This window comes from Cornus florida, unplaced genomic scaffold, assembly GCF_030987335.1.
Source record: "Cornus florida cultivar Cherokee Brave unplaced genomic scaffold, ASM3098733v1 CherokeeBrave_3.0.0_Hap2_Chr07, whole genome shotgun sequence".
Classification (NCBI taxonomy): domain Eukaryota; kingdom Viridiplantae; phylum Streptophyta; class Magnoliopsida; order Cornales; family Cornaceae; genus Cornus; species Cornus florida.
The window spans coordinates 27,108,571-27,135,541 of NW_026775577.1; the positions used below are offsets into that span (position 1 = coordinate 27,108,571).

The 26,971-nt window shown below is 33.0% G+C and overlaps 1 protein-coding gene across 1 annotated transcript; it reads left to right on the forward strand.

The window, feature by feature from the left end:
• The first annotated feature begins 13,647 nt into the window (after positions 1-13,647).
• LOC132266883 (methionine aminopeptidase 1D, chloroplastic/mitochondrial) lies at positions 13,648-25,095 on the forward strand. The gene is made up of 10 exons (XM_059767893.1): positions 13,648-13,831; positions 16,134-16,203; positions 18,899-19,127; positions 19,605-19,766; positions 19,859-19,900; positions 21,072-21,143; positions 22,401-22,480; positions 22,990-23,087; positions 23,569-23,616; positions 24,585-25,095. The coding sequence occupies exons 1-10, from the start codon at positions 13,723-13,725 to the stop codon at positions 24,728-24,730; spliced, it is 1,056 nt and encodes a 351-aa protein (XP_059623876.1). The 5' UTR covers positions 13,648-13,722; the 3' UTR covers positions 24,731-25,095.
• The last annotated feature ends 1,876 nt before the right edge of the window (positions 25,096-26,971 follow it).

Genomic DNA, 26,971 nt, shown 5'->3' on the forward strand with positions numbered 1-26,971 from the left:
ATCTTTTTTACTTTCTTATATAATCTTTAATTTTTAGAGGACTTCACTTTGCACATAAGCACACTTATATATATATATATATATATATATATATATATATATATATATATTTGTGGGGTATAAAGTTAAAATCTCTATACAATGTATAATTATCCTTCATGAATTGGTGAATTTTGAAATTTTTGACAATTTTGGCATAATAATATGTATACAATAATACGTTTCTTTCTACTAAGTAACTGGGACTCTTGTCTCAGTAAGTATTGAGAATTCATATCAAAAGGTGAAAAGTTTAATAAGTTTAAGAGTAGTTTGAACTCGTAGCCTAGTTGACTTAAGTGATTAAGTCATTTGAGGTGCCTCTACACCTAGTGCCCTGAGACCATCTAATTTGGGAATTATTGACCTAAAACTTGTTACACGGGTCTCCAAGAGAGCTTAATGGATCTTGACATTACACAATGCTCTTATAATAAAAATATGGAAAAAAAATTGCATATAAGTGTGAAAAAAATATTATATGTGTCTTAAAAGTCAAAATTTGAAAAGGTTTGCTAATGACTTGATGGATGTTATGAAATGTATGTGAGAATGGACGGCAAGCCACATAAATGGGTAAGTGCTGGTTCATTACTGAGGATGCTAGAGTTGATTATTATTTGATTTGTTGATTAGAACCTTGTGTGGAGACCATTATTGTTGTGCATGATGTATGGAAGTTTGAGGTTATTTCCGGATACGCAAAATCTACATACTTGTTGTAATATTCTCTTTGATGATTCTTGGGATACTTTTGCTTGCTAAACAAGTAATGAATGAGATAAGTGCAGAATTGCTGCACAAATTTTGGATGTTAATGGTATCATCTCTGAAAACCCTCACGAGACTATAACTTATCAACTAGGGGTTTAAAGGCTTGTTGCATATGCTAAATGCAATCGGGATTCCCACGAAAGATGATATTTTTATTTTTGTTTCAGTTTTGTATTACTAAGGGACTACCAATATGTAAGTTTGGAGGTGTGATAAGCGCTGAAAATTTCATATTCGAGCTCTTAAACGTGCACATGTTAATACCTTAGTGATACCTTTTATCTTGGTTCTTATGTTTTTTTTTTCGTTTATTGGTTATTTGTAAGTCATTACCCGCAGATACAGACAATTCCATGGATTTGAGGCTTAGAATGGTGTTCCTGATGCTTAAGAAGATATTCTAGACCTTTCGAGCCAATTTGGAATTCAACAGGGAAGATTTGAAGGCAATCAACTTCTTAATGCTCAAACATTGCCTAAAACTGGAGCATTGCTCTTAATGCTCGAGCATAGAGTCAAAAAGCTTGAGCTCTGCACTTTGAGCTCGAGCACAAACCTCTATGGGAAGAAGAAAAGGCACCATACTTTCTCGAAAATAAGAGCTCGAGCATAAGGTCTAATGCTTGAGCATACACCTCAAGAGCTCGATTATTGACTCCCAATGCTTGAGCACAAGCTATAACTCGAGCACTAAAGACTAGAGCTCGAGCATAAATCACTTAAAGGTTTCCAAAAAGTTGCAGGAAAGTTGTAAAAACTTTCTTCTTTGTTTTCTTAAGGCCTAATTGTCCCCAAAAGCTGTAAAGCCCATCAAATGAGGATTATGACTTGATATCCACTATAAAAGAAGAAGAGAAGACGCATTGAAAACTTTTTGGCAGTTTTTAGGGTTTTGTGTTTTGGATTGAAGATTCTAATTGGTAGTCCATGGAGAGGAATTCTGCAACAAAGATGCTATCATCCATCTCCATAAGTAGCTAAATCATTCCTTAGGGCATTAATGTAACCCTAGACTGAGTAACATGGTTTGATTGTTCTTAACTTTTGGGAATTTTGTGATTTGTATGTATATTGATTATACGATTATGAGCAATTGACTTGGTTGTACCAAACAATTGGGTTTTTAATGATTAAAATCAGTTTTGATGAAATTAATCTCTTGTCTTAGAATAAATCTCGTTTTAATTGGAATCAAACTGCTCATATTTTCTGTGATCATAAGAGTAGTAATCATGTAATGGTACTTAACGATTTTATGAATGAATATTTTGATAGTTCGTGCTTAGGGAAGACGAGTTGGGTTGTATTACATTGTAGATTATAATATTTAGGTAGACAACCCGTACCAACTGAAGATGAGTTATGGCTTAGTATTTATTTATAAATAATCTTTTTAAAATTGAATTCGAATGTGCTTGTAGTCATTCATTCCGAAATATACATCAAATCGAATTTCCTAAGGTTGAAACAATTAACCATGTTACGAGGCTAGTGGTGAAGTTAAGCCCTAAGTGTTTCTTACCTTGGTCACATTCCTTGATAACTTAGTTCATTTTAAACTCTATTGCAATTTAGAATTACTTAATTTCGAAATCGACTTTCATCTTGAACCAACACAATCATTAAGGTTCAACATCCTCAATATAGTCATATCCTAAAAGGATTTGTTCTATTGCAAGTGATCTTTTATTATTGACAAATATCACTATTAATTGAATCCACCACCAATATGTGAGTATAACAATCCAATCCAATCCGCACGGATCAAATGAAACTCGTGGATTCGAACCAGGCTCACGAATTGGCTAGTCAAATGCCCACCCCTAGCAGGTAAGGCAGAAGCATCTATTGCTAGCAATTATGTTCCCTAACGAAGATTTAGAATCCCTTTGAAATTATTCCCAACAAATTTTTTCCATAATTATTTAATGCGTATGAGAAGACTAAGTAAAAAATTACATGTATGTGATGGTTGATTATGAAAGTGCTTTAACACGCGTGACACAACCATTGGACAAAAAAATATTATATGGTTAGTGTTGCTTTTGAAATTATTCTTACCATATCACACAAACTTGGATGATAAGTAATTGACTCGTTTAATTATGATAATCAATTAATTGTGCATGCCCAAGAAGAAACGAGAAGTTTAATAGACCCAATTTTTTAAAGTCAAAATTATAATATTGTGGTGGATCCAAGGAAGCAAAAAGAAGTCAAAACTAACCAATGGTGATGGATCCAAGGAGAGGAAGAGTTGTAAGCAAGGACCATACCATAGTTCCTTTACTTTATTGTCCATATATAGCTACAAAGTCAGCAGGACTCCAATAATTTCAAGTTTTACCATCTTTTCTTTATGGCACTTCAACAGTCCAAAGATAAAATCAAAAAGCCTGCTTAAAAAAAAGGGAAAAGAAAAAATGAGAAAAAAAAAAAAAAAGTGTGTGAAAAAGCAAATAAGGAATCTAAAGATAGAAATGAATGGAATGGATAAAAAGATATGAAATGAAATGAGGTCAGCAGAATAATTTTCATGTCCAAGACATGTTTTCCCTAATAATGCTCAAAATGGTCCTAGTGATATTAAAAGCACTCCTGTCTTTCTAACATCAGGCCATTGGTCTTTGGAAAAGACATTTTTCAGATCACACCTTTTTAAAGTTAATTTTTTTGCGGCTTACATCTTTTTCTATTAAAAGTGACAAAAAGATTACCAACGTTGGACACCAATAAATATATATATATATGTAAAACAAAGGAAAAAAATGTTCCTTTAATACTTTCAATGGTCTTAACATGTTGGACCTTTGAACTTGACACACTCTGTTTGGGACATAGCACCATTCTAATTTGAGCTTGGTAGTTGAGCTCATATGTTAGTCTTCGAACTTAACTTGAATATTACTAGTCGAGTACAGACTCAGTTCATTTGATTGTTTAATTTAATCTTTGAATTTGATAATAAGATGGGTGAGTATTAAAAAATATTACATTTCAAAATAACTTTTAAAAAATGAGTTATATTCATGAGTTTTAACAACATATTTACAAAATCTATTCAGTTGTGAGTTTATCGAGCCCAATCATAAATTTTATTGATTATGCTCATTGATTAGACGAGCTTAACAAACAAGCTCATGTTCAGATGTAAGTTTGAGCTAGTCGTAGTTATTCGTGCCGTCCATATTTGCAGTTCTAATTGAGGTTTTAGACCAAATGGTACCATATCTTCCTTCCAACTAAAAGTTTGAGGATTTGAGTTCCAATAAGACGGTAACAGATGTATATCTAAAATATGGTTAGAGAGCAATTGTATAATCTTGAATCAAACAAAATGACACAGTGGTATAATCTTTTATCTCTAAAGGGAGGTGGAGTTTCAAGTTTTAACTCTTAGGATTTTGAGTGCCTTTTATGAGTGGCTACCTAACTCAAAAATAAATAATAATAATAAATTGAATAATGATGTCTTGCTCACAATTATGTGTAACGGGTTAAGTGTTTCATAATTCGTGATCCGACCCAAAAATTTAAAATGTTAGACAGGGATAACGTCCAATCCATATATATCAATTTATTTTTTCATTCGTGGAATAAGTCCCGTTTATAACACTTACCGTTAAAGTCAATCCCTTAAAATTATCAACTCTTCAATTATACAATGATTTGTTTATAAAGTTATAATAGACTACTTGATAAATTTTAGACTTTTGTTTTAAATATATTAGACGATCGTGTTTACAAAATTTTTATCACCTGTATTGCTTGCATCTTTTTCCTAGCACTACTACCATATAGATGTGACTAGGCGTAGAGATTTTTATATAATTTTTTATGCATTTATTTATATTTTTGTAAAATACTTAGTTCTAGAATTCAGAAAGACAAAGGAACTATCCTTCATAAACTCTCTTTTAGGATTTTATGAGACAAAAAGAGTTGCACTTCAATGGCTTTCTTAACTCTACAACTCAAAATACACCGAATTACTACAATTCTATAACATTTTTTCCTTCTAAGTTTACTTTATTACTTGATTTTTTATAATTTATTATAATTTTAATCTATATCCATACTTAAAAATATAAAATAAGATTTTTATCTTTATATACAATTTTTAAGGTTCATGTCATTTTTATATCAACAATAATATTAAAAAGAAAGATATAGTTACCAATATTAAAAAAAAAAAAAAAAAACAAAAACAAAACTAAACTTTAATTATTCGGTGCTTGATTTTGATTTACCCATCGGTTTTAAAATCACTATTATTTCTTTACACTTTGTTATTCACTCCAACTTATTGGTTCGAATTAATTAATTGAAATGATATGTTGTAACAAATTAAGATGATCAACAAAGTTAGGTCTAGAAGGTTTGTCCCTCTTTCAAAATCAAGTGCCGTAGAATGAGTCCCAATTCAAGGCATCTAACAATCTTTAATTGTTTTCACCTCACTGTTTTAAAATCATTATTCTGCCTTCAACTTCGTCAATCACTCCAACTCGTTAGTTAGTAGAAATGATATGTTGTAACAAATGAAGACAATCAAGGAAGTTAGGTTCACAAGATTTGTCCCTCCCTCGAAATTAAGTATCAAAGAATGAGTCCCAATATATTCAAGGTATCCGACCGTTGTTCAGTTCTTGATTTTGGTTCACCTCATTATTCCAAAATCATTATTCTACCCTAAGACTTGTCATTCACTCCAACTCATAAGTTCGAATTAATTAGTTGAAATGATATGTTGTAACAAATGAAGACAATCGAGGAATTTAGGTCCACAAGGCTTGTCCCTCCCTCGAAATTAAGTGTTAAAGAATGAGTCCCAATTCAAGGTTTCTGACCGTTGTTAATTCGATTCTTGATTTTGGCTCACCTCATCGTTTTAAAATCATTATTCTACCCTAAGACTTGTCATTCACTCCAACTCATGAGTTCGAATTAATTAGTCAAAATGATATGTTGTAACAAATTAAGACAGATCAAAAACGATAGGTCCACAAGGTTTTGTCCCCGTCTTCTATATAATAAAACCAATGCCATGAATGAGAATGCAAATGGTGAGGCTAGAAGTAGAAGAGATAGATCAAAGTGTGGTCCATAACACAACTCACAAGAGATGCAAATAACCACAGCTAAAGTACAGAGACCATGACAGAAGATGGAACGGTAGAAAGAAGTCAATAAATTGTAGGACCATGTGCCCTTAGTGCAAATGTTGCAGCAATTAGGGCGTGGTCCATCTACAACCTTGTAATTGTTTGGATGGGTGGACATGCCTTTGTTCTTTCCTCGAGTTAACCCAAACACCATTTTGGACCACCCTAATGCCTAATTTTGTAATATGTGCCAAAATTATATTCCAATTGTTGTAATTTGTTGTTCAATGTCAAGAAGGAAGTTATAATATGGGAAGGAAGGAAGGGTTAAGAGGGATGGAACTCACAAGAGTAAATTGTTACAAGTGGATTTTTGTTCTACATCTAATGCATGAGAAGTGAAATAGGTGTATAAGGGTTAAGTGTTAGCCTTGCCTAACAATAACTTAACCTTTTGAGTCAGATTGCGAAGCAAGCATCCTTGTTTACATAAATTATAAGAAAATGAATGAATTTTAATTCCCTCTATCTCTATCGAAATATATATATATATATATTTTTTCTTTTTTAAGAACTGAAACTAAAAAAATTATACAAAATTTATTTCACTGTCCTTTCCTGAATGTATGTTTTGAGTTTTTTTATAATTTTTTAAAAACAGTTTTCTATTTTCTGACTTTTTGAGAACTAATTTTAGAAAATTGAACCAAATAAGCAGCCGTGTTATTGCATTTGGTTGGGTTTCTCTCCATTTTGGTAGAAGAAACAAAATAATTTTAAATTTTATAATGACGATATATTTGAAAAGGCGAAGCAATGTTAGCACCTTTTTTTTACCCACTTGGTAAGTAGGGTAAAAAGATTCAATTAACAAGCCTCCATTCTTTTTGTAACCATTGATTACATTTCTTGAATCCTTCCATAGACCACACTTTATCCATAATCAGAGGCAAAATCTCCCTTTAAAGAGTGACATCATCCTTCACAAATGCACTGTAGTTGTAGTGAAATGACATAATTGTTCCTAACATTAGCACAATGGTATAACTTCCCGGTCCATAAAAAAGAAGGGAAGGATTCGAGCCCCCAACAAAGGCAACGCGTTTGTGACTATTTAAGGATGGGGTGGATAATATCTCCCAAATGCTCTCATAGATTGGTTAAATAATAGAGACCTCTTCTATAGTTTTAGAAGATAACTCTGATCTCCCTTATCAGTGTTGACTTTACCCGAATGTGTTAAATGACAAATATTCACATTGTAATTCTATTAGACTAATATATGGACAAAATGACATTTTCAAGCTTTATAATGACATTATGAGGTTATAAGTAACTTTTGAACATGACATGAATAGACAAGAACGTCGAATTTTATGGCAGGAAAGGTTAGTGTTAACCAGAAGAGAGGTGAGTGTCATACATGAAACTAAATGGGAGGTCCCTATTATTTATAAAATCTACAAGAGAATGGGGACTCAAACACGGGCACAATCGTTAGGAGAACTGGGCACTCTAACAACTAGCCACTGAATAATGCCCCCGTAATACATAAAAAAAATAAAATAAAAAATAAAATGGTTACATGTTGTAAAGCCAAACATATTTCATTGTTGAACTAACACTCAGTTTGTAATCCTAAGGACTTTCATGGTTGAATTACTCTTTCCAATAGGGTGCAGGAATTTTTAATTTTTATCACTCTATTATTATTATTATTATTATTCTTTGAAAGGTAAAAAAGCTCTATTAAATTGGATGTACTCCGTAGAAATTACAATAAAAGGATGTTGGCAGCAAAAATTCAAAATGACTCGGACTAGATATTTTGTCTGGTTTGGATTTTCTCACCTAGGTATTTAGCAATTTTAGCTTCAGGTAATTCTTCCTCTTTTAATTTTTATCCAAAACGTGGAATGTTCAAATCCCGATAAAAAAAAAAACTTGTTGCAAGTTGATGCATTTGTCATACAAATAAATAAGAAATAATGATTATAAGGTGAAATTGTTTGTCTATAACGTGCCATTTACTGGACTAACTCGCTCCATTTTCTTAATGCGTGCTTTGAATCAGATGCAAACCTGATTGTGGACGCTGGGGGATGTGTTGCTGTCGAAGTTGCAACGATTATTTATGATATTAAACTAGCGTTAAAGATGTTTCCTTTAGCTGAAGTTTCTCTTGTTCGGAGAACTAAAAATAGAGTTGTTCATGCTCTTGCAGCTTTATCTCAAGGTCCTACGGATTCAAATTGCATTCTCCCATCCGTGCCTCTTCATATCATAGATTTGGCTTCTCGGGATGCGTCAGAGATTTCTAGCTAATTCTTTGTTTCGGTGGTGGTGCTTTTGGCAAGAAAAAAAAAAAAAAATGTATAAGCTGAGATCCAATCAAAACAAGCTTGTTTAGTTTATAAGTGCATTACATACAAGATATTGAGTTATGTTTATAGGCCGTTAAGATTCATATTTGAATCTAAATTTTAAAATATGCATATAGAATTTAAATGAACGATAATATTTGTCTACTCACCACCGATGAGGAATGAAGATTTGAAAAGACATTCAAATTAAATTGAATAACAAATTGAATTCAAAATCCTAATAGTAAAGTTTCTATACTTGAGTGACAAGCTTCTCATTATAATTATATATAGTTGATGCTTGAATTTAAAAGCGAAAACACGTAATCATTGTGCAACGTTCATAATCATTTTGGAACGTCACATTCCAATTTATAAATGGTGTTTGAATTCAAACACATAATCATTCTGGAGCGTCATATTCCAAGTTATAAATATGTGAACCAACTCATGTATTGTGTGCATATTCTCTCTCCTAATCTGGGTTCTTAATTTCTTGCGAGAGAAATTTAACTATGGACCACGACTAACGTTTAATTATGAAGCTCTAACAAGTATATTTAATCTACCAATGACTTATTGCTTCAATGTTCTAAACTTTGAAATGAGTCAAATAGAGGCATCAATTTTGAAGGCAATATTGTATAAAAAAAAATGAGCTACAAAAACAGAAAAAAATAAATAAAAATCCACCAACACATTATTTTGGTGGTGAATTAGGTACTATTCTAATTTCTAAAAAATATTGACATTAATTTTGGAAATAAATTGCATGTTCAATAATATGGTTAGTCATTTATTTCAAACTTAAATTTATTTTAATTTTATTAATTTAATAAAAATTATAATACAAAGTAATTTTAATAATAACATCAATTTAAAATTTATTAATAGTAATTGTTTTTGTTAGATGGTCTTTAAAAGTTCAATAAAATTAAGCAAAATTTATCAAAAATTCATATTTATCGAATTATGTTTAGAAAAATCGTGTATTGGTGCATTTTGGTTATAAGTTTCCAAAAAATTAACATCTGCTATAACCAATACCGTTATGTAATACCAATACTTACCCGAGTCCGTTGTAACGTGACCGATACCACCACTGCAAACCTTGGTTACAAATATTTTGAGTTATAATTAACTATGCAATGTTCAACTGCTTACAACAATAGACACTCTTTGTAACCTATATGTGAATTTTATCTTAACCCTAGTTAGTTACGTGTCTAGAGTTATTCAGATTGTTGTTTAAAACTCGGTGTCAAATGTTCAAATTGTTGCTGACTATATTATTTTTGTGGAGCCTTGATCAGAAGTTTAATAATGGGTTGAAGTGATCGTCGTAATTATTTCCAACAATACTCGCCGTTGAGTCCAAATTAAGCAACTCCATTCTTCCTTGCCGGAAGTCGAAAGCACTTTACATGAATTTAGTCTAAAACAACTCCATTCTTCCTTTGAACTCGAAAATGCCTTCATTGCTACCTATTATTCGTACTCGTCCCCTCTAACTACGAGAGGACTTGGTAATAACTCAAACTCGAACTCCATTCGGGTGGGCAATTAATGTGACCTGATCAAAGATTATATCCGCTCTAATATCACTTATAATGGATCAGTCACTTGCCTTCGCCATCTATTTTAAAAAATAGAAGAGATACCATTAAGCAATAAGACAATATATTGATAAAACACTACATAAATGAAGTTTTAATATAAATTGTAAATGTAATAAAAATTAAAATTAAAATATCTAAATTAGCTTAATTAGTCTATTATATGGGATCGGAATCCCATGGGCATGCCCGTTGTAACACAACTGTTCAAATTACTCACATGTACACACAATTAGATATACGTACGTAATCATCCAACTTTAAGAATAAAAAAAAAAAATTTGAGAAGAAAAGAATATATGTTTCCAAACATTATGATAAATAAAAATTTAAATAAAATTATCACTAAGTAGTGTAAGAACTAACATTTTTTTTTTTTTTTTTGAACAGCGAGAACTAACATTTACTTGTGTGGTAAATTGTAATGGGCCGACAATATATACTTATCTCGAACAATAAAAAAATATACGGCCCACTGGCGGCCGTTGGCGATCATTAGACAACCGAACGTGCGCGTCGTTATCAATCATGATCGCAGAGTATCAAAGCGTGGGGTATAACTTATGACACGTCATCCACCACCCTATCACGTCAGAGTATTTACAATGTTTAGGGCAGAATGGGCCCACATGATGTTTCTCGGCCCAAATAATAGGGGTCGACTGAGCCATATTTGTTTAACTCATGGTAAAACATACGCTTCCAAAATTTGTGGAGACTCCAGACTTTGGACCTTGAAAACGACGGACCATCTACTCGTAGTGGATTTGGGCCCATCTAACCGCTAATGCACAGTTCAACAATGTTTGTGACAATAAATCACAAATTTACATCTGAATATGTTCTACACTTGGATTTACTGTACTGTATGGTTGTATTTGAAGAGCAATTGTGTTAAATGCAAGATTTTATTTTATTTTTTTTTATTTTTAACTGCCTTGTATTGTATGAGTAATGATCTAAATTTCAATTGTTCAATAAATTGTTTGACAGCTGCAAAGCTTGAATTTATATAGTTCTATCATACATTTCTCGTTATCTCAAATCATTTCATTTTTTCCTTTTCTTTACAACCCGACTTAACTACTGAATACTTTACTTAACCTTCTAATTTGGAGAGAGAGCGTTTATATCGTCTAGACTCAGCGATTGACACAAGTAGAAGACCCGATCCAATGTGGCGATTCTGAAGCAACAACCAATCAAGGAACAAAAGACACCGATTCACGTATCCGCGCTCGTCAATCACCCTTTTTGGCGAGCCTATTTTGGTAGGTCAGACCTTCTTATGTTTTTAGAAAGAGTACACCATCTTTTCTTCAACTTTTAAGTTCCTTATTTGTTTTTCAAATTACAATTTCATTTCTTTAGAAAGAATATGAAAAGAACAAAAATGCAAGTAGTAAAATACAGTATGTATTAGTGTATATATTTTCAACTAAAAGGGCATAGATTCCAAGTAGAATGAAGTCTTTTACTCTCAAACTTGTCTGTAACGTGAATAGAATATGATCCAATTGATAGGTGAGTGTGTGTTTCTTGTTAATGAAAAAAATAAGTTAAATTATTTAAAAAAATTGGCATGCAGAGTTTTTTAAAGATACATTGCTCCATAATATAAAATCAAATTAAGAATTGTAATTTTCCTACACTCTCTTTTTTTTCCCCCCCTCTCATATGTCATTTTGATTTGGTCTTGTACCTACAGAGTGCCAGCAACATTCATCTTAATTTCAAAAGAGATATATAAATTGACGAATATGTATTAGACATAAAAAATAGTTAATTTTCTCAAAGTTTACTCTTAAAAGTCTAACCTGCTAAATGGTGAGCATTTTTGGTTATCTCTTGAGGCACGAAGACAACCGAAAATACTCACCATCTAAGAGGTTGGACTTATAGAAGTAAACTCGAGAATATCTTTTTGCACAAGGGTTCAAATTATATTGAGTGGGTGGTTGAAGTTGAAATGAAGTTAACCTAATGTTAGAGGATTATTATTATTAATATTAATTTATCATTTAACCTCAAAAATAACCTTGACCAATTGAATCTAATCCAGCTAATTCCTTCCACCAACTCTAGTCAAACAAGTTCAGGTTGGGCTTGGTTGAGCTTTTAACCCGTTTGAATAGCAGCTCTCAATCAAACAAATCACACAAAGTCACGTAAAAGTGACCCGTGTTATAGATCCACCAAGGTTTAGAGGATCAATAAATGTGCAGAAGCCCATCTCTAACTTGGACCTGTGCTGTTAAACCTAAAGCCCAATATCTCCAATCAGTTTAGCGGGTACCCGGACCAAAGTTTTGACTTATCAATCACTGCATGACAAAAATAAGTGCATTATGACCTAGTTGGCAGGGCGCCTAACTTTTCAAATATACCCCCATTTAAAATCTCCCTCTCTTCTTAATTTGGTTCAAAAAAAAAATAATATGCCCAATTAATTTAGGATGTGGATTAATATGAGTGGATAATGTAGTAGTAGAAGCTACTACAAACAAATATTGGAATTTCACAAATAAATAAATAAAAATGGATAACCTTTTACAAAGGAGTAGTGATACTCACACCATACGTTTACAGTAAATTGTCTAATCGAATAATTTTTAATTATCGATCAATTAAAAAAAAGTAGGTCTAACAATTTCCTGCAACTATTTGATGCAAGAATCATTTTTCTTTACAAAAATGATCGCTTTTGAGGAGAGAAAAAACACTTACATATAATGACGACATTGAATTTCATTAAATCAACATTAAATAATAATAATAATTTGTTGCATCAAAATGTTTTCCCATTAAATACCAACTAAATTACAACTATTAATTTCACAAATATCTATTCATGAACGTATTTATATGCAATTAGGGCTGCAAATAAACCGAGTCGAATCGAGCCTTATGTTGCTTGGGCTCGGGCTCGTTTGCTTATAGTTTGGCTCGAGCTCATGACGAGCTCAAAAAATTGAGCTTGGGTTCGGCTCATTTAAGAAAATAAATTAAATTTATAGTCAAAATTTGTTCAAGCTGATTTAGTAAATTATTTTATATTTATGTTATACTTTCAAAAATTAAAGAATTTTATTAAAAAATAAAAAATAAATGTAAACGAACCCTATGACGAGCCTACAGTTTATGAATATAAACGAGCTTACATAAGCTCATATTCATAAATATAAACGAGTTTACATGAATTCATGTTCACAAGCTTACATGAGCCGAGCCCATCATTGCTTGGGATCGGCTCGTTTACTAAACAAGCTTAGAAATTAATTTCAAACTCGACTCATTTATTTAACAAACAAGTCCTAGTCGAATCCAAGTTATTTATGAACAGCTCAATTCACTTGCAGCCCTATATACAGTTACACTCTTTGGTAATCCTCTAAGGAGAAAGGCCCATATTTTTTTTTTCCCCCTCTATTATATCCATATTTTTTGTCATTTTGATATATATACCTACATAACAGTGTGCAATGTTCTAGAAAATGGGTACTCTAAATACTTCCCGATGCATCATGCCACCTCACTAATACCAGTAGTGGGACCCATTTTTTATTAGTGGAGGTGGGATGCTGCGCTGAGAGCAAGAAGGTTTTTCTCCAGTGGACACTTTATTGAGACATTTTTTTCTAAAATTTTTTTCCCTGTTGAGACATTATTTAGCGGGTTAATAATAATAATAATAATAATATATATAAAATAAAAAAATAATAGAAAAAGAAAGATAAAAAAAAGGGCGAGGGATTTGTCTTTTATTTATGCGAAGCAACGGATAAAGAGGAAGTAAGCGAAGGAAGCAACTGCTCGTGGGAAAAAATGGTGGGCGGTTCATCTCTTCAACCCCGTATTCTCTCTTCCTTTATCGGTGACTGCCGCTTGATTCACTCAAGAGCCCCTCTTTTTCGACTCTTCCGCTATAATCCAGGTCCTTCCTCCACTTTCTTTATTCCTCTATACACACACACACACACATGATTGTTATATATGATCAAGCTCTTCCCTTGTTAATAATTTAAAAGAAATTATCTGTACCCAGTGACTGTTTTCTTTCACTATTTTTAATGCCTTGTTAAATTGTTTAATACAATAGTACCCAGATGAAGAATCTTATTTGTCAGATGAACATAGTGGTAGAACCTTGTTTATGTGTAACAGTGTGTATAGTTCTGATCTGGTCTCCAGTAAATATTTTTCAATAAGTTCACTCACCAGAGCCATTCAAACAAATAACCCTAGCTTGTGCAAATTGAGTCCATGACTTGTATAATTTCACTGCTGAAATAAAATGGAAAATGCTTGTTGGGTTTGGCCTTACAAGTGATTTCCGTTATAGGGGTACGAGTTATATTGCGAAGGAGTTACAGTGGTGAGTGAATTTTAGTTTTAAGAAGGCTTAGGGTCTATGACTGTTTATGGAGAATTGGTGGTGAGTTTGTTGACATAAGAACAGTTAGTATTCACTACTTTAGTTGGATTGGTTTGGTAACCAAATCCCGCAAATTCACCACTTTGGTGTCTTGGACGGAATAATGTTGAATTTGCTTTGCGTATGGGGAGATAAGTTTAAGGCTTTGTTTGGGTGATGTGACTTTTTATAGGTAGTGTTGAGGGAGAGAATGTTGTAACTTGTGACGGATTGAGTTTGGTTTGAATTAGGTAATGATTTAAAGCAATATAAATTAAAACAGTAGCTTATGTGTCGGCTTTTCCGAACATAATAACAAGTGTACCATGTCTTTAAATCTAAAGAATGTAAACTTTATATGAGAAATGAGTCTACTCAAATTATTTCTATTGAAGGTCTAATTTTAGTTCTGTCAACGTTTTCATTTTTTGTGCTTGAACTTCTTCCACCCAAACTTCTCCCACCTCGAGTCCCCTTGGTTGAAGGGCTTTGGGTGCGGAGCCGGGACGGAGCCTCAGGGGTCTAGAAGGCAGAACCCCAAGGGAGCCCTCTTCCTCATCTCTGGCCTCAGGATTCTGAGGAATAGTGGACAGGCGGCTGGGATCTAAGGAGTCGCCTCGCTTCAAGGTTCGCTTCGAGGTTAGCACAAGGGGGAGAGGATTGTTAATACCCAAGGTCGAGCTCCAAGTAAGAGACAGACGACGCATTAAATGCGCTGACCCTTTGACATGACCAGCATTAAATGCGGGACATCATTACCTCCTCGAACTAAGACACGGGTCGCCTCGGGCTACCTACCAATGTCCCATCTGTCAGGAGGTAAGGTCATTAAACCTATGGGCAAAAGAGGAACTATCCACGTGACTAGAAGTCATTGACCGGAGGGACAAGTAGTATAAATAGGAGCATTAATCAGTCATTAAAAAAGGACCGAATACAACAACTGACTCAACTATTCTCGAGCTCGAGTTCCCCGGGGTATTAATGATTGCTTTCCCTCTCTTAATCTTTGCCAAAAGAGAATCCCTTGTGTTGCTTAGATCCCCCCTTGGATACCGATCTCAGCATTCTTGATCTACGTGGAATAATCTCCTCATCTCACAAAAAACCTTTATCAACAATAATTTTTGGTTGGCAGGTATTACTTTCAGATCCACTTTGTTGCATTTTGGATTTGAACCGTCAAACTCCTTTTTGGAAAGTGGAGGAGATACCACTCATGGTCATGGAAATGCTTGATGGTAACCTAATGATAATGTTGAGTGCACCAAAATTTGTCATTAAATTTATAATTTTTACATCACTTATCAAAAAAAAAAAAAAAAAGTTTATAATTTTTACATCATTAGTAATATGATGAAAATTTTATAATATAGCATCAAAATTCACCTTAACTATTAACCTGACTGGTGAGGTCCCCATATCCTCATTAAATGGAAAATTTTCCCCTGGTGGGCAATAAAATTGCTAAAATCAAAATTGCTGATTTACTCATGAGCCTCATATGTTTACAATTTTGAAAATAACTACTTGTTATGCATTCTGCCTACACTTGCCTAGAAGATTATGAAAATTAGAGAAACTCATCCTTGGATTATTGGAACTGATGTACCTTCCAATTAAAATCTGACATGGCATGCCAAACTTGGACCTTCTTGCCATTGATGCCGGTTATAAACTCCTTATAATCTGTTAGTTAATAAAAACCTCTTAATGCTATCAGCTGTTAGTTTATGGAGTGACACATGATTTGACTTTTAGAGGCTTGCAAAATATTTATAACTATAGTTATATTTTGACTTGTTTTCCATTTTCTGCACAGGAAGCAAACACGTGTGTATGCAGTCATCAAAAACATTTTCTGGCTTAACTGATCTCTTATTCAATAGAAGGTATATTCAGAATCAGTGCATTTGTGTGCAATGTTGCTCTTCTGGTGTTATGATATCATGCTTTTCTCATATTATCATTGCCTTAAATTTGTGTCAACCGAATTGGCCAAGGTCACAGTAGAGATATAATATGTTACATCAGTTAAAGTAATGACTTTCATATCACTGCTTCCCTTCTGCTTGCTTCATTAAGCAATTCTGAAAGTTCTGACGCAATATATAAGGTAAATGACATTCTTACTTGGAAAAATTACAAAGGAGTCCTATTTTTCCTTCTGTAAGACCACTAAGTCCTATCAATGAATAAAGTAATAGTAAGTTTGTTCATTGATAGGACTTGATGGGTCTTATAGAAGGAAACCTTTGTAATTTTCCCTTATTACTTTTACAGAAGTTCTTTTATCTCTATTGTTGATGCTAATGATATAGACATTTACAATCCTTCTCCTATCCACTCCTCCATACAAGTGTAGAAAAAAATATATAAAATATGTTGGTAATATGTGATATATTTTACCCAATTTGACTGCATTTGAGGAAAAAATAATAGTAAGATCTTCAGATTATTTCATGTTGAATGGTGAGTACCAAGAGAAGAATGTCGTTTTTAAAAGGGGGACTTTGGAATGAATTATAGATATGATGCCTTCTGGGTTATCTGTTATCAAGGTTAACAAGAAAAAAATGTGGTTAATCGGTATAAAGGTTGGTGGAATCTGAATAGAGGAGAATAAAGTAACAGGCTTGCCCTTTAGAATAAAGTTATGGTGTGAGCAAGTCAGTCATGACAATCCTCATGGAATGGCCCAGTTGACAACAGTGCGTGCAACAAGTTTATTCTTAAACTTTAACTTCTTGATTTTGCCTAAGAAAGGATTAAAGATGGACACATTGATTAGTGCAATTTTGAATATTTGTGGAACTTTTCTGTTGTAATAACTTATTATTTAATTACAAAGGTTGGTAATTTGATATCGAGAATAATCAAAAAATCTTGTTTGATATTCTAAAATGCCCTTATTTGAAACTAATGCTAAGAAAAAATAGTTGCACTTTTAAATTCTACAAATGCAAATTATATTCATTTGGAGTCATATTTTGAAAAGAATTGTCAAGTCAAGAGGAATTATGTCAGAAATTTTCATTCAAAACTTGGAATTTGTATCTTTAATTTAGCTTGTGATTGGAATTTTTAAAAGTTGGTGTAGTTGTGTTACCTTAATCCAAGGCCAGAATTGGAAGTCAAAGCTACATTAAAGGGCAATAAGGTAATTACAACTCTCAGTTATGCACTGACTAATTAGGTTTCATGTTCATATTCGTTCATTCAATTAGGTTTTTTTTAGATTTCGTGTTTTAATGCATAAAATTCCTTTTTGAAATGCATAAAAGTGTTTTTAAAACTTTCAATCCTATTCTTATAAAGGATAAGTCAGATTGATCAATCGATGACCAATCGGAAACCACTGGCATTGACACTTGTCTCCACCAAGCAAGACTCGCAAAATTCAGTTTTTAAACAAAACAAGATCTCTTTTAAACCTAATCTCTATATAAAGATTTATGAGGCTAGAAAATATGGCAAGCTTATTCATACCCAAGACATAGAGATTTTGAGCATATTGAGTGCATTCTAGGACATTCTTATTGCTAGATTTTGTTTCTTTCATACATTATCATTGCACTCTAGATTGTGAGTGTTGATCATCTGATTTTGGTGTTAATGGAGTAATCAATGTTAAAGTTTAATTATGTAATGAACATAAGCTTAGATACCAGTCATGGAGATTGAAGTGTTGAAGGAGAAGTGGATTGCGTGAGGAGCGGATCTATTGGTTGATAGTGGCAAGGACTTGAGTGGAGAGTTTCTAGTCTTTGGGAATCTGGGTAACTTAGTTATATACTTCTTTCTCATAGTGAATTCGGTTTGTCTGGATTAGGTCCCGTGGTTATTTCCCATGGAATTTCTATGTAAAAATCTGCATGTTCACGTGATTGATTGATTGCTTTATATTTATGCATTTACATTCTTTCAATTATGATGAGTATATTTACTTACTTATTTTTTAGTTGGTTAATCTTTGAAGATTAGTTATATTTGTTTAAATTCAAAAAGTAGCAAAATTTAATTAATTAAGCAAACAAGACCTATTTACCCCCCTTCCTCTAGGTCTAGATCACGGCCTTGAGCTAACTCTATATCGGAGCCTACAGTTACATCCATAGATTCCTTGAGGATGAATTGGTTAAGTTTCCATGGGGCGCTCAAATGCCATGTAAATTGGTAAGCCACTCTGCTTGATTGAGTATGTATCTTTTGTTCAACAAAAGTAAAGTTGTCGATCAAACTGTCAGGAGTTGGTTGTTGGTCATTGACTCAGATTTTACATATGAATTGGCTCTTTATTCTGATCTAATACCTAGCCCTTGCGCTACAATTTAAATGGGAAAGATGCTCATGATAAAAAGAAATGGTTGCTTGTTTTTGTACCAAGAGTCATCTGTTGTATACAAATTATGACAGATGTTATGAAAGTCACACAAATTATTTTTGGTTGATTTTGTTTTCGTTCAAGGGGTGTACATTAAATCATCTTATCTGTGGAATTCTACTAGCTTCTTGATTTTCAGCCCATTGTATTCTTATCTGTTTTGGGTGTGTTTCTGAGAGCTGATTTTCAATTCAAAATAGCAGAAATCTAGATGAACTCCCAAACACCAAGCGTAAACGTCTAAGGCCGGGAAAATTGTCCCCTCATCGATCTGTTCCAGATAACATAACAAAGCCTCCTTATGTCAAATCTCGGAAACCACCTGGAATTACGAGTGGAGTAGAGGTGCATGATGAGAAGGGGATAGAGTGCATGAGAGCTTCTGGAAGACTTGCTGCGCAAGTTCTTGAATATGCTGGGACTTTAGTCAAGGTGACATTTTGATTTCCTTTCTCATCCGGTCTTCTAAGATGATTTACTTTCAATTATATTGTTTAGTTTTATTATAATTAAAATCATCACGTAGCCATTCTACCACATATTTTGCATTCTAATAAACTTTTGGGGAGAACTTTCTGTTAGTTTGTTGTTTTGCTTAGATTAGCCTATGTTTTTTATGGCTTCATAGGAGTTGGATAGGGTAAATTAGATTTCTGAAAGTTGGTACTTCTTTTCCTTGACTGGTCTTCTCAGTTATCCTCTTGGCTGTCGGAAATGTATTTTACTAGTGGTTCAACAGCATGCATGATATGATTTTGCTGTTGCAGTCTAGCTTTACATTGATTTGGTAGTTGTTTGAGCCAAGGAACAAGAAAAAAGGATTGGTATGTGCATGCATAAGTGAATAAAGAGACAGGCAATTCACTTCATCTGGAGTTGCTAAATTCTAATTCTTGCTTCCACTGGCAGCCAGGCATAATGACAGATGAAATTGATCAAGCTGTTCACCAAATGATTATTGACAATGGAGCATATCCTTCACCTCTTGGCTATGGTGGATTCCCGAAGAGTGTGTGCACATCGGTGAATGAATGCATTTGCCATGGAATCCCAGACTCCCGTGCACTTGAGGTTTGTCTAATTGAAGTACTTGAATTACTTTATCCTATGACGCCAATCATATTAATAAATCAAAACTTATTTATACATGTTGTCATTTGCAGGATGGTGATATAATCAATATTGATGTTACCGTTTATCTAAATGTAAGCAATTATAATTCTCATTGTTTGGTGTTATCTCCATTTACCACTCACCTAAATAAATGAGGAAAAAGAAAACAAGAAAAATTGGTTGTTCTTGTTTTGAGCACATGAATTTTTTATGAGAAAATGGAAAGGAAACTTTGGTTCTAGATTGAAATAACTTGGGGATATTCTTGAAATTATATTTAGTTGAAAAACTGTTTCTTTTCTTTCTTTCTTTTTTTTTTTTTTTTAATTGTTGATCAAGTGATATAATTCTATTATTATGGTTCTGGTAGTTTTTGTGCTTGGGTAATGTCATAAATTTGTTCATGAATATTGGGACTTAATTCTCAAGTTGGGGTTACTTTTTGATGAACCATTACTTTCTGATGAACTAAGAATAGATCCACTCACCTCATTTTTAGTGTATAAACAATGTCTGATATCTATGCAAAGTGATCTTGAAGACGGTATCAGTTCTGGTTGTAAAGTCGACAGACATGGATTTAAATCTTCCATGGAGCTTAAACACTCTTTACCTACTGATCCGGCCAACTGCTAAATTGCTAATCACTAGCCAGCTTTGACAATCCAATAAGCAAAATATCGGGTGTGTCAATTTTTCAGCAGGTGGTGACTATTATTGTGTTCATTAATTCGTTGAAGTAATTAGCGTGCTTTAGTAAGGATTTGTTAACTCTTTCTTACGTATTTTGGAGCATTTATGACATGCATTGGAAAAACTAATCTCCCTTGCATAGAATTTCAGTTAAGTCAGTTAATTACCCCCATCCTCACCCCCTCCCTCAATATGAGAGAGAGAGAGAGAGAGAGAGTGGGAAGGATTTTGTTTCTCTCGGTTATTCCCCTGTATTAGAACATCAAAGGATATCATAGAACAATTAGGAAACTTTTATATTTGTCGTTCTAAACGGTGAATTACATCAAAGGATATCATAGAACATTAAAGAATGATTTTGCAGCAAGTGATGTTTTTTACTTTATGCTGTCCATGGTGAATGTTCTTTTGTGCAATAACAAGAGTTTATTGCTCTAGTTGATTTCATAAATTTAATAAATACTTTTTTCCCCTTAATATTTTCATTTAAAAGTGTTGATGAATTAAAATTCTGTGTTGTGGCATGTTTGAGTTTTAGTATTGTAGTTATGTAAACTGTTTAATATACAGGGTTATCATGGTGATACATCAGCAACATTCTTTTGTGGAGACGTCGATGACGCAACCAAAAACTTTGTACAGGTATGCTTCTGGTTGCATAACTGATCAAACATGTTGCACATGTTTTGTCCCGATTCCCATACCCATGCCATATTTTTTTGACATGGATACTTCCCACATTTAGAAACAACCATCTAACATAGTCTGACTATTTGCAAATGATGTGTTATTGAAATATAATTTACTTATCTCCTGCGTAAAGCAACGGTCATTGTTATCTTTAGGGATTTAAATGAGCAAAGCAGTGGTCTCGAATGAGCTTGGGGATTAGGATGCTTAGATTTGGATTTACTTAAGTGACAACCTTGAGTTGCTAAGTTGGGGCTTAACTCAGCTCGGGTTTGTTTCAGTAATTGAAGTTTACTTCTGGGAACCAAACTTTAAGGATCTTAATATCCTTGCAAATGGCATTAAAAGATCTCTTTAATATCATTTTAAGTGCTATGAAGTCTGAATTTGTGGTTAACTAAGTGTAACAAAGCTTAAAATATGCTTAATTCTACTACTTTTTCCATATTGGACACCTCATTGCTGTGTCCATAGTCTAAATTTTCTCTTTCATTTTCTTTTTAAAGGATGGTGTCTTGAAAATCTCATATAAAATAACTCTATTTAATGCAATTTGTCGTCAATGATTTTACAGCATCTTTGTTTGACATACCAAGCCTGAATCTAATCAATCCTAACTTTACTCTACCTAAAGTAAACTATATAAGCATGAGTATAGGTTTGGATTACTCAGCCCAGAACCTTTATCACTGTGACTGTTTCTGTGTATTCCTGAGTTGGAGTAAGAAAGAATACCTAATGATCAAGTCAGGATGGGAAGGGATGCTGCAAAAGAATATAAAATAAGGATAATGATTAAAGACAATTTTGATAAATTCTGATGGCAAGGGGTGCTGCAAAAAAATTTACCTATTAAGACAATTTCCTAGTTGAGGACACCTAAAAGTAACAACAAAGAAGTATTTGAATTTTAGCTGTATCAGGGAGCTGCTTATAAAGTGACATTATAAAACATTTGCAATAAGTCAATGACCTTAGATTGGTTGGACATTGATGCTTTAGGATTTGTAGATGCTAAGATCTATATTGAGAAGTTAAATGTTGTTTGCTGAGCACAAAAATTACTTAGGATGATGCTATGAGCTCCTTATTTATTTATTTGTTTTCTTTGACCTTTTCTAGTCACCGTTCCCTTCATGGTTCATTTATGACTCATTTGTGAAGCTTACTTGTGCTCCACGAGAATGATATTCTGTCTTAATGCTTTAGGTAACTAAAGAAAGCTTATACAAGGCAATATCAATATGTGCACCAGGAGTGGAGTACAAGAAAATTGGCAAAACAATACAGTAAGGCATCTGCTAAAGCCTTTGTTTTTGTTCTGTAGTTCTCGTTTGTCTCCTTTGATTGATTCTAGAGTTCTTTTCCTACTAAAATGATTAAGAAAATTATAATACCCTTCTTGACAATTTTTTCCTGTAACCAATGCCCTTGATTTGGATTTTCCCCCCTTCTTGATAGATTGATAGTTTTGGTTTAGTTTGTCTTTCTGATTGCTGGTAACATCAAGGGGTTACTTGGCGAACTAGTTTCTAGTACTAGTTAATATTGTGTCTTAGCCCACTACAACATTCTTATGGTTCTGCCCTAGAACTTTGTTTTTCTTATTTGCGATATCCAGTTGTCACTGCATGGTGCAGGAAAATCCTTCTAAGTTGTTCGTTCGATGTTAGGAAATATGTAACCTGATGTTCACATAACTTATTTTGAGCAATGATTATTGGGATTCGTAACTTGCTGTATGAATAATTGAATATGTGTTTTATACCTGCTCCAAATTAATTTTTTTCTTTTGAAGTGACCATGCAGATAAACACGGTTATGGTGTTGTAGAACAGTTTGTTGGCCATGGAGTGGGCCGCGTTTTTCATTCTGATCCAGTTATTATGCACTGCAGTAATTCTCTGAGCTTTTAATATACAACATTGTTCCAGTTCTGTTATTTGGTTTTATATCAAGCTATAGGATTGATGTCATCTGTATATCTATTCTATTTATACCATGCGAACAGATCGAATATAAGTTGCGGGAAGTTTACTTCTGATTATAGGATCTTATCTCATCATATCTCCATTTTAGATTTAAAAAAGATAGTCCAGATATGTGAAATTTAGGACTCTGAAAACACTCTCTACTCTCTCACGAGAAAAAATGTTAAGACTTAGCTTTGGTTTTATGATTCAGTACCTAAATTACTTGGTAAAAGAAAAAACTTCGAATTATGCAATCAAAAATCCCTCTCCCCCTCCTCTCTCTCTCTACACACACACACACACACACACCCCTGCATTAAGACATTAATAATACATGCACCTTTTCCCCCCTTTCTGAGAGTTTAATTGCTTGTTTTTGACATAAACATTTTTTGTCTATATAGGGAACAACGAAAGTGGACGCATGGTGTTGAATCAAACCTTTACAATTGGTATTGTATCTTCATTCTCGGCGTTTTACCATAATTCCTTCAGCAATTGACTTGCTTAAGATGTATATCGAATGCATATATATGTACACTTGCATATAATATACTCATAGAAATTACTGATCAATTTTGAGGATAGTATATATGTGCACATTTTTTAATCCTGAGCTGGCGGAGTCGAGAATTTTGACAGTTGCTCTAGTTTTTACAACATATAATGCTCAATTGCTAATTTGGAATAAAGTTTAACCCATCTATTGGTGCTTCTTCTCTTGTTAATAGTTTTCATGATTCCCTCCAGTACACTTAAAAATTCTTTAGAACTTTTTTATTTTGACACCAGCTTCAGATAATTTTCTCATAATTCATCTTCTTTGATAGTTTATTTTGGTAAAATTTATGTATGCATGTCGGTTTAGAACTGACTTTATTATTTAAATTGTTAAACATACAATAAGCTAAATGTTTTTAATGAATATTTAGTTATATCTGCTAGAGATCCAACTATCTGTTTCTCAAAGCTCGTATGTCTCAAGTTCTTAACTTGAAACTCAACTAACTCAAACTAAATGTTATTTTGAATTTTGGCTTGGATAAATTTTATGAGGTTGCTGTAGAAAAGTCATGGGGTTCGGTAGTTTGTTATGAGTATTGGATATCATCGCGGGAAAGGATTCTCCATGTTTGTAGGTTCTAAGAAATCCTTTTTTTAGGATTTTGAGATACAGTGGTTGTAATGAATGAAAAATTAAAATTTTGTGCGAGTTCATGTCTGAAACGATAGAGGATGAAAAAGTCGAAAGGGTTTCATCAAATGTGATTGCTGGCATCCTCCTTACTACTAAATGTATGGAGTAATTTTATGCACATGTTCACTGCTCTTAACCATTTGGTTAATTTAATTACTTGGCCGTCTTTGAATAATTATTGAGTTTTCTTTACGGAAAATGCTTTTTGTTTTTTTGTTGCAGAACCCATGCTGACAATGGGCAGCATAAATCCCATAATCTGGGACGATAATTGGACAGTCGTTACAGAGGACGCGAGCTTGTCAGCGCAATTCGAGCATACCCTCTTAATAACAAAGGATGGTGCTGAGATATTAACCCAATGTTAACCCTAGCACCACACAACACACAAGAAACCAGATTCTTTCAGAGTCTTCATTCCACCCAAAAGAATAAATTGGCTTGGCAGAGCAGTTCCGGGCTTGCCGGTGGCGGATAATCTATGTATTATTTTTATAAATATATTATAATATATAGATTTGCCTCTCCAAGATAAATTTTTTCAATTTGGATGAGGATATGTGTTTTTTATAATTTATCTATGTGATTTTGCCAGATACATCAGTTCATGTTGTTTTGTATAACATTTATTTATGAAGGTAGCGTGATCATTTTGTTAGGAACAAGTATGTTATAGGTGTTAATGCCACACTAAATGAATTTTACAATGACTATTTCTCTTGTGGTTTACTAATTTTCTTATTTTTTTAAAATTAGGTTATTTGAAGATTGATTATGGATGGACATTCAATACTGTGTACTTGGTAATTTGCGTCTGTGTGTATATACATATATTCTATGTACGTATCAATTAGTCAGAGGCACGTGTAATTGTCATCTAGTAAAGATTATTATTATTATTATTTTATTTTATTTTATTTTTAACATGTCTTACTCTTTATCCAAGGTTTCAGCATTTCATTCTCTCGTCAGCTACAAAAGTAAAAGTTGTTATATATGATATTATATTATATATGTGTTAAAATAATAATAATAATACAAGGAAGAAAGGATGTACAATTCAATAGGAATAATAAGATATGAATAAGTCATGGATATATAAAAAATAAAAAAATAAAAAATCATATATTAATTTATATATATAAATAATAGATTTTACTCATTTTATTCAATTAATTATGGATAAAATCATTTATATATATATATATATATATATATATATAATTATATATATATAAAGGAGGTTTGTCAATATTTTACATAGAGTCTCTCTTAGTTTCATAATTTCACTTATCTTCCCTATTAGTACGGGTAGTTCAACTTGGCAACGATAGTGTGTTATTTTACTATGTTGTCCATCATATGTTTGCCATCATTTCACGCACTAGTATGGCAAAACTGTCCGCACTAGTATGGCAAAACTGTGCTATGCATTTTCTATTTGCAAATTATGTTCGTCTTTGTCAAGTGTCCTAACGGTACGGGGAATCTGGAAAACCAATAGAGATTTATGTAGGATATTGATAAACTTAAGAAAGTAAATAAAATTTACCCCCTTTTTTTTTACACGTTTGTTAATTATGTTTTTAAAATTTTATGTTATTTTTTTATTAGTTCATAATATATTTTAAATTACATAACAAATAATTACAAAATCATCGCAGGTCTAAGTGTCCCAAACGTCTGTTCTTTTTTTTTTTTTTTTTTTTCTTTTTAATGACAGGTCAACGGATGAGAATGAATGGTGGATCAAAGAAGACTGCAAATTAGACGAGAATGTTTCTTGCATGTGCCTATTGTATTCCACATTATTATTTTTATTTTTTTTATTTATTTGGTAAGTTATCGTATTTGACATTTGCACCTTAGCTTATATGAGCTATAAATATGATAAATGAGAGAGAGAATAAAAAAATTATAGATATCGACACTAAGTATATTGCGTAGAGAAATGGCGGGAATGTTAGGGTCTGAAAGTACTAATATTGCTGGAAAAAATATCACAATTCTCTCAATCGATGGCACAGGAATAAGAGCCATCATCCCCTCTGTTATACTCACTTTCTTGGAGTTTCAGCTTCAAGTTGGTCTCTCTCTCTTCTTCTACATAAATACATAAACTCGTATGCATGTATATGTGTGTGTACTCATTCATATGCACAAATTTAATTTACACTCTAATTATGTCTAGAAGTATCGAATCGGCGACTTAGATTTGAAATTAAAAAAAATTTAGTTCAGAATTAAAGACACCAAAAATGGTCTGGGCCGGGCGTGATCCAGATTGCAAAAAACGGGTCGGGCAAGAGCAATCGCTCTGAACCAAGTCTTCACTAGTCAAGCCTTGGACTGGAAAATCGTGTTGGAAGCCCGACTTCAGATAAAAGGAATTGGACCCATAACCAAGAGAAGCCCAAAAGGTTAGCCCAATGCAAGAAGTTAGTTAGGAAGCTTCTAGAAAGATTTGTAAAAATCTATAAATAGACTGAAAATGGAAAAAAAAGGGGATTGGAAAATTTCTTGTAGTGTAGAATTATTCTTTCTAAATAGAGAGTATTTTTCTTGCATCTTCAAGAGTTTATCTCAAATCCAAAATTTATGTGTTTAAG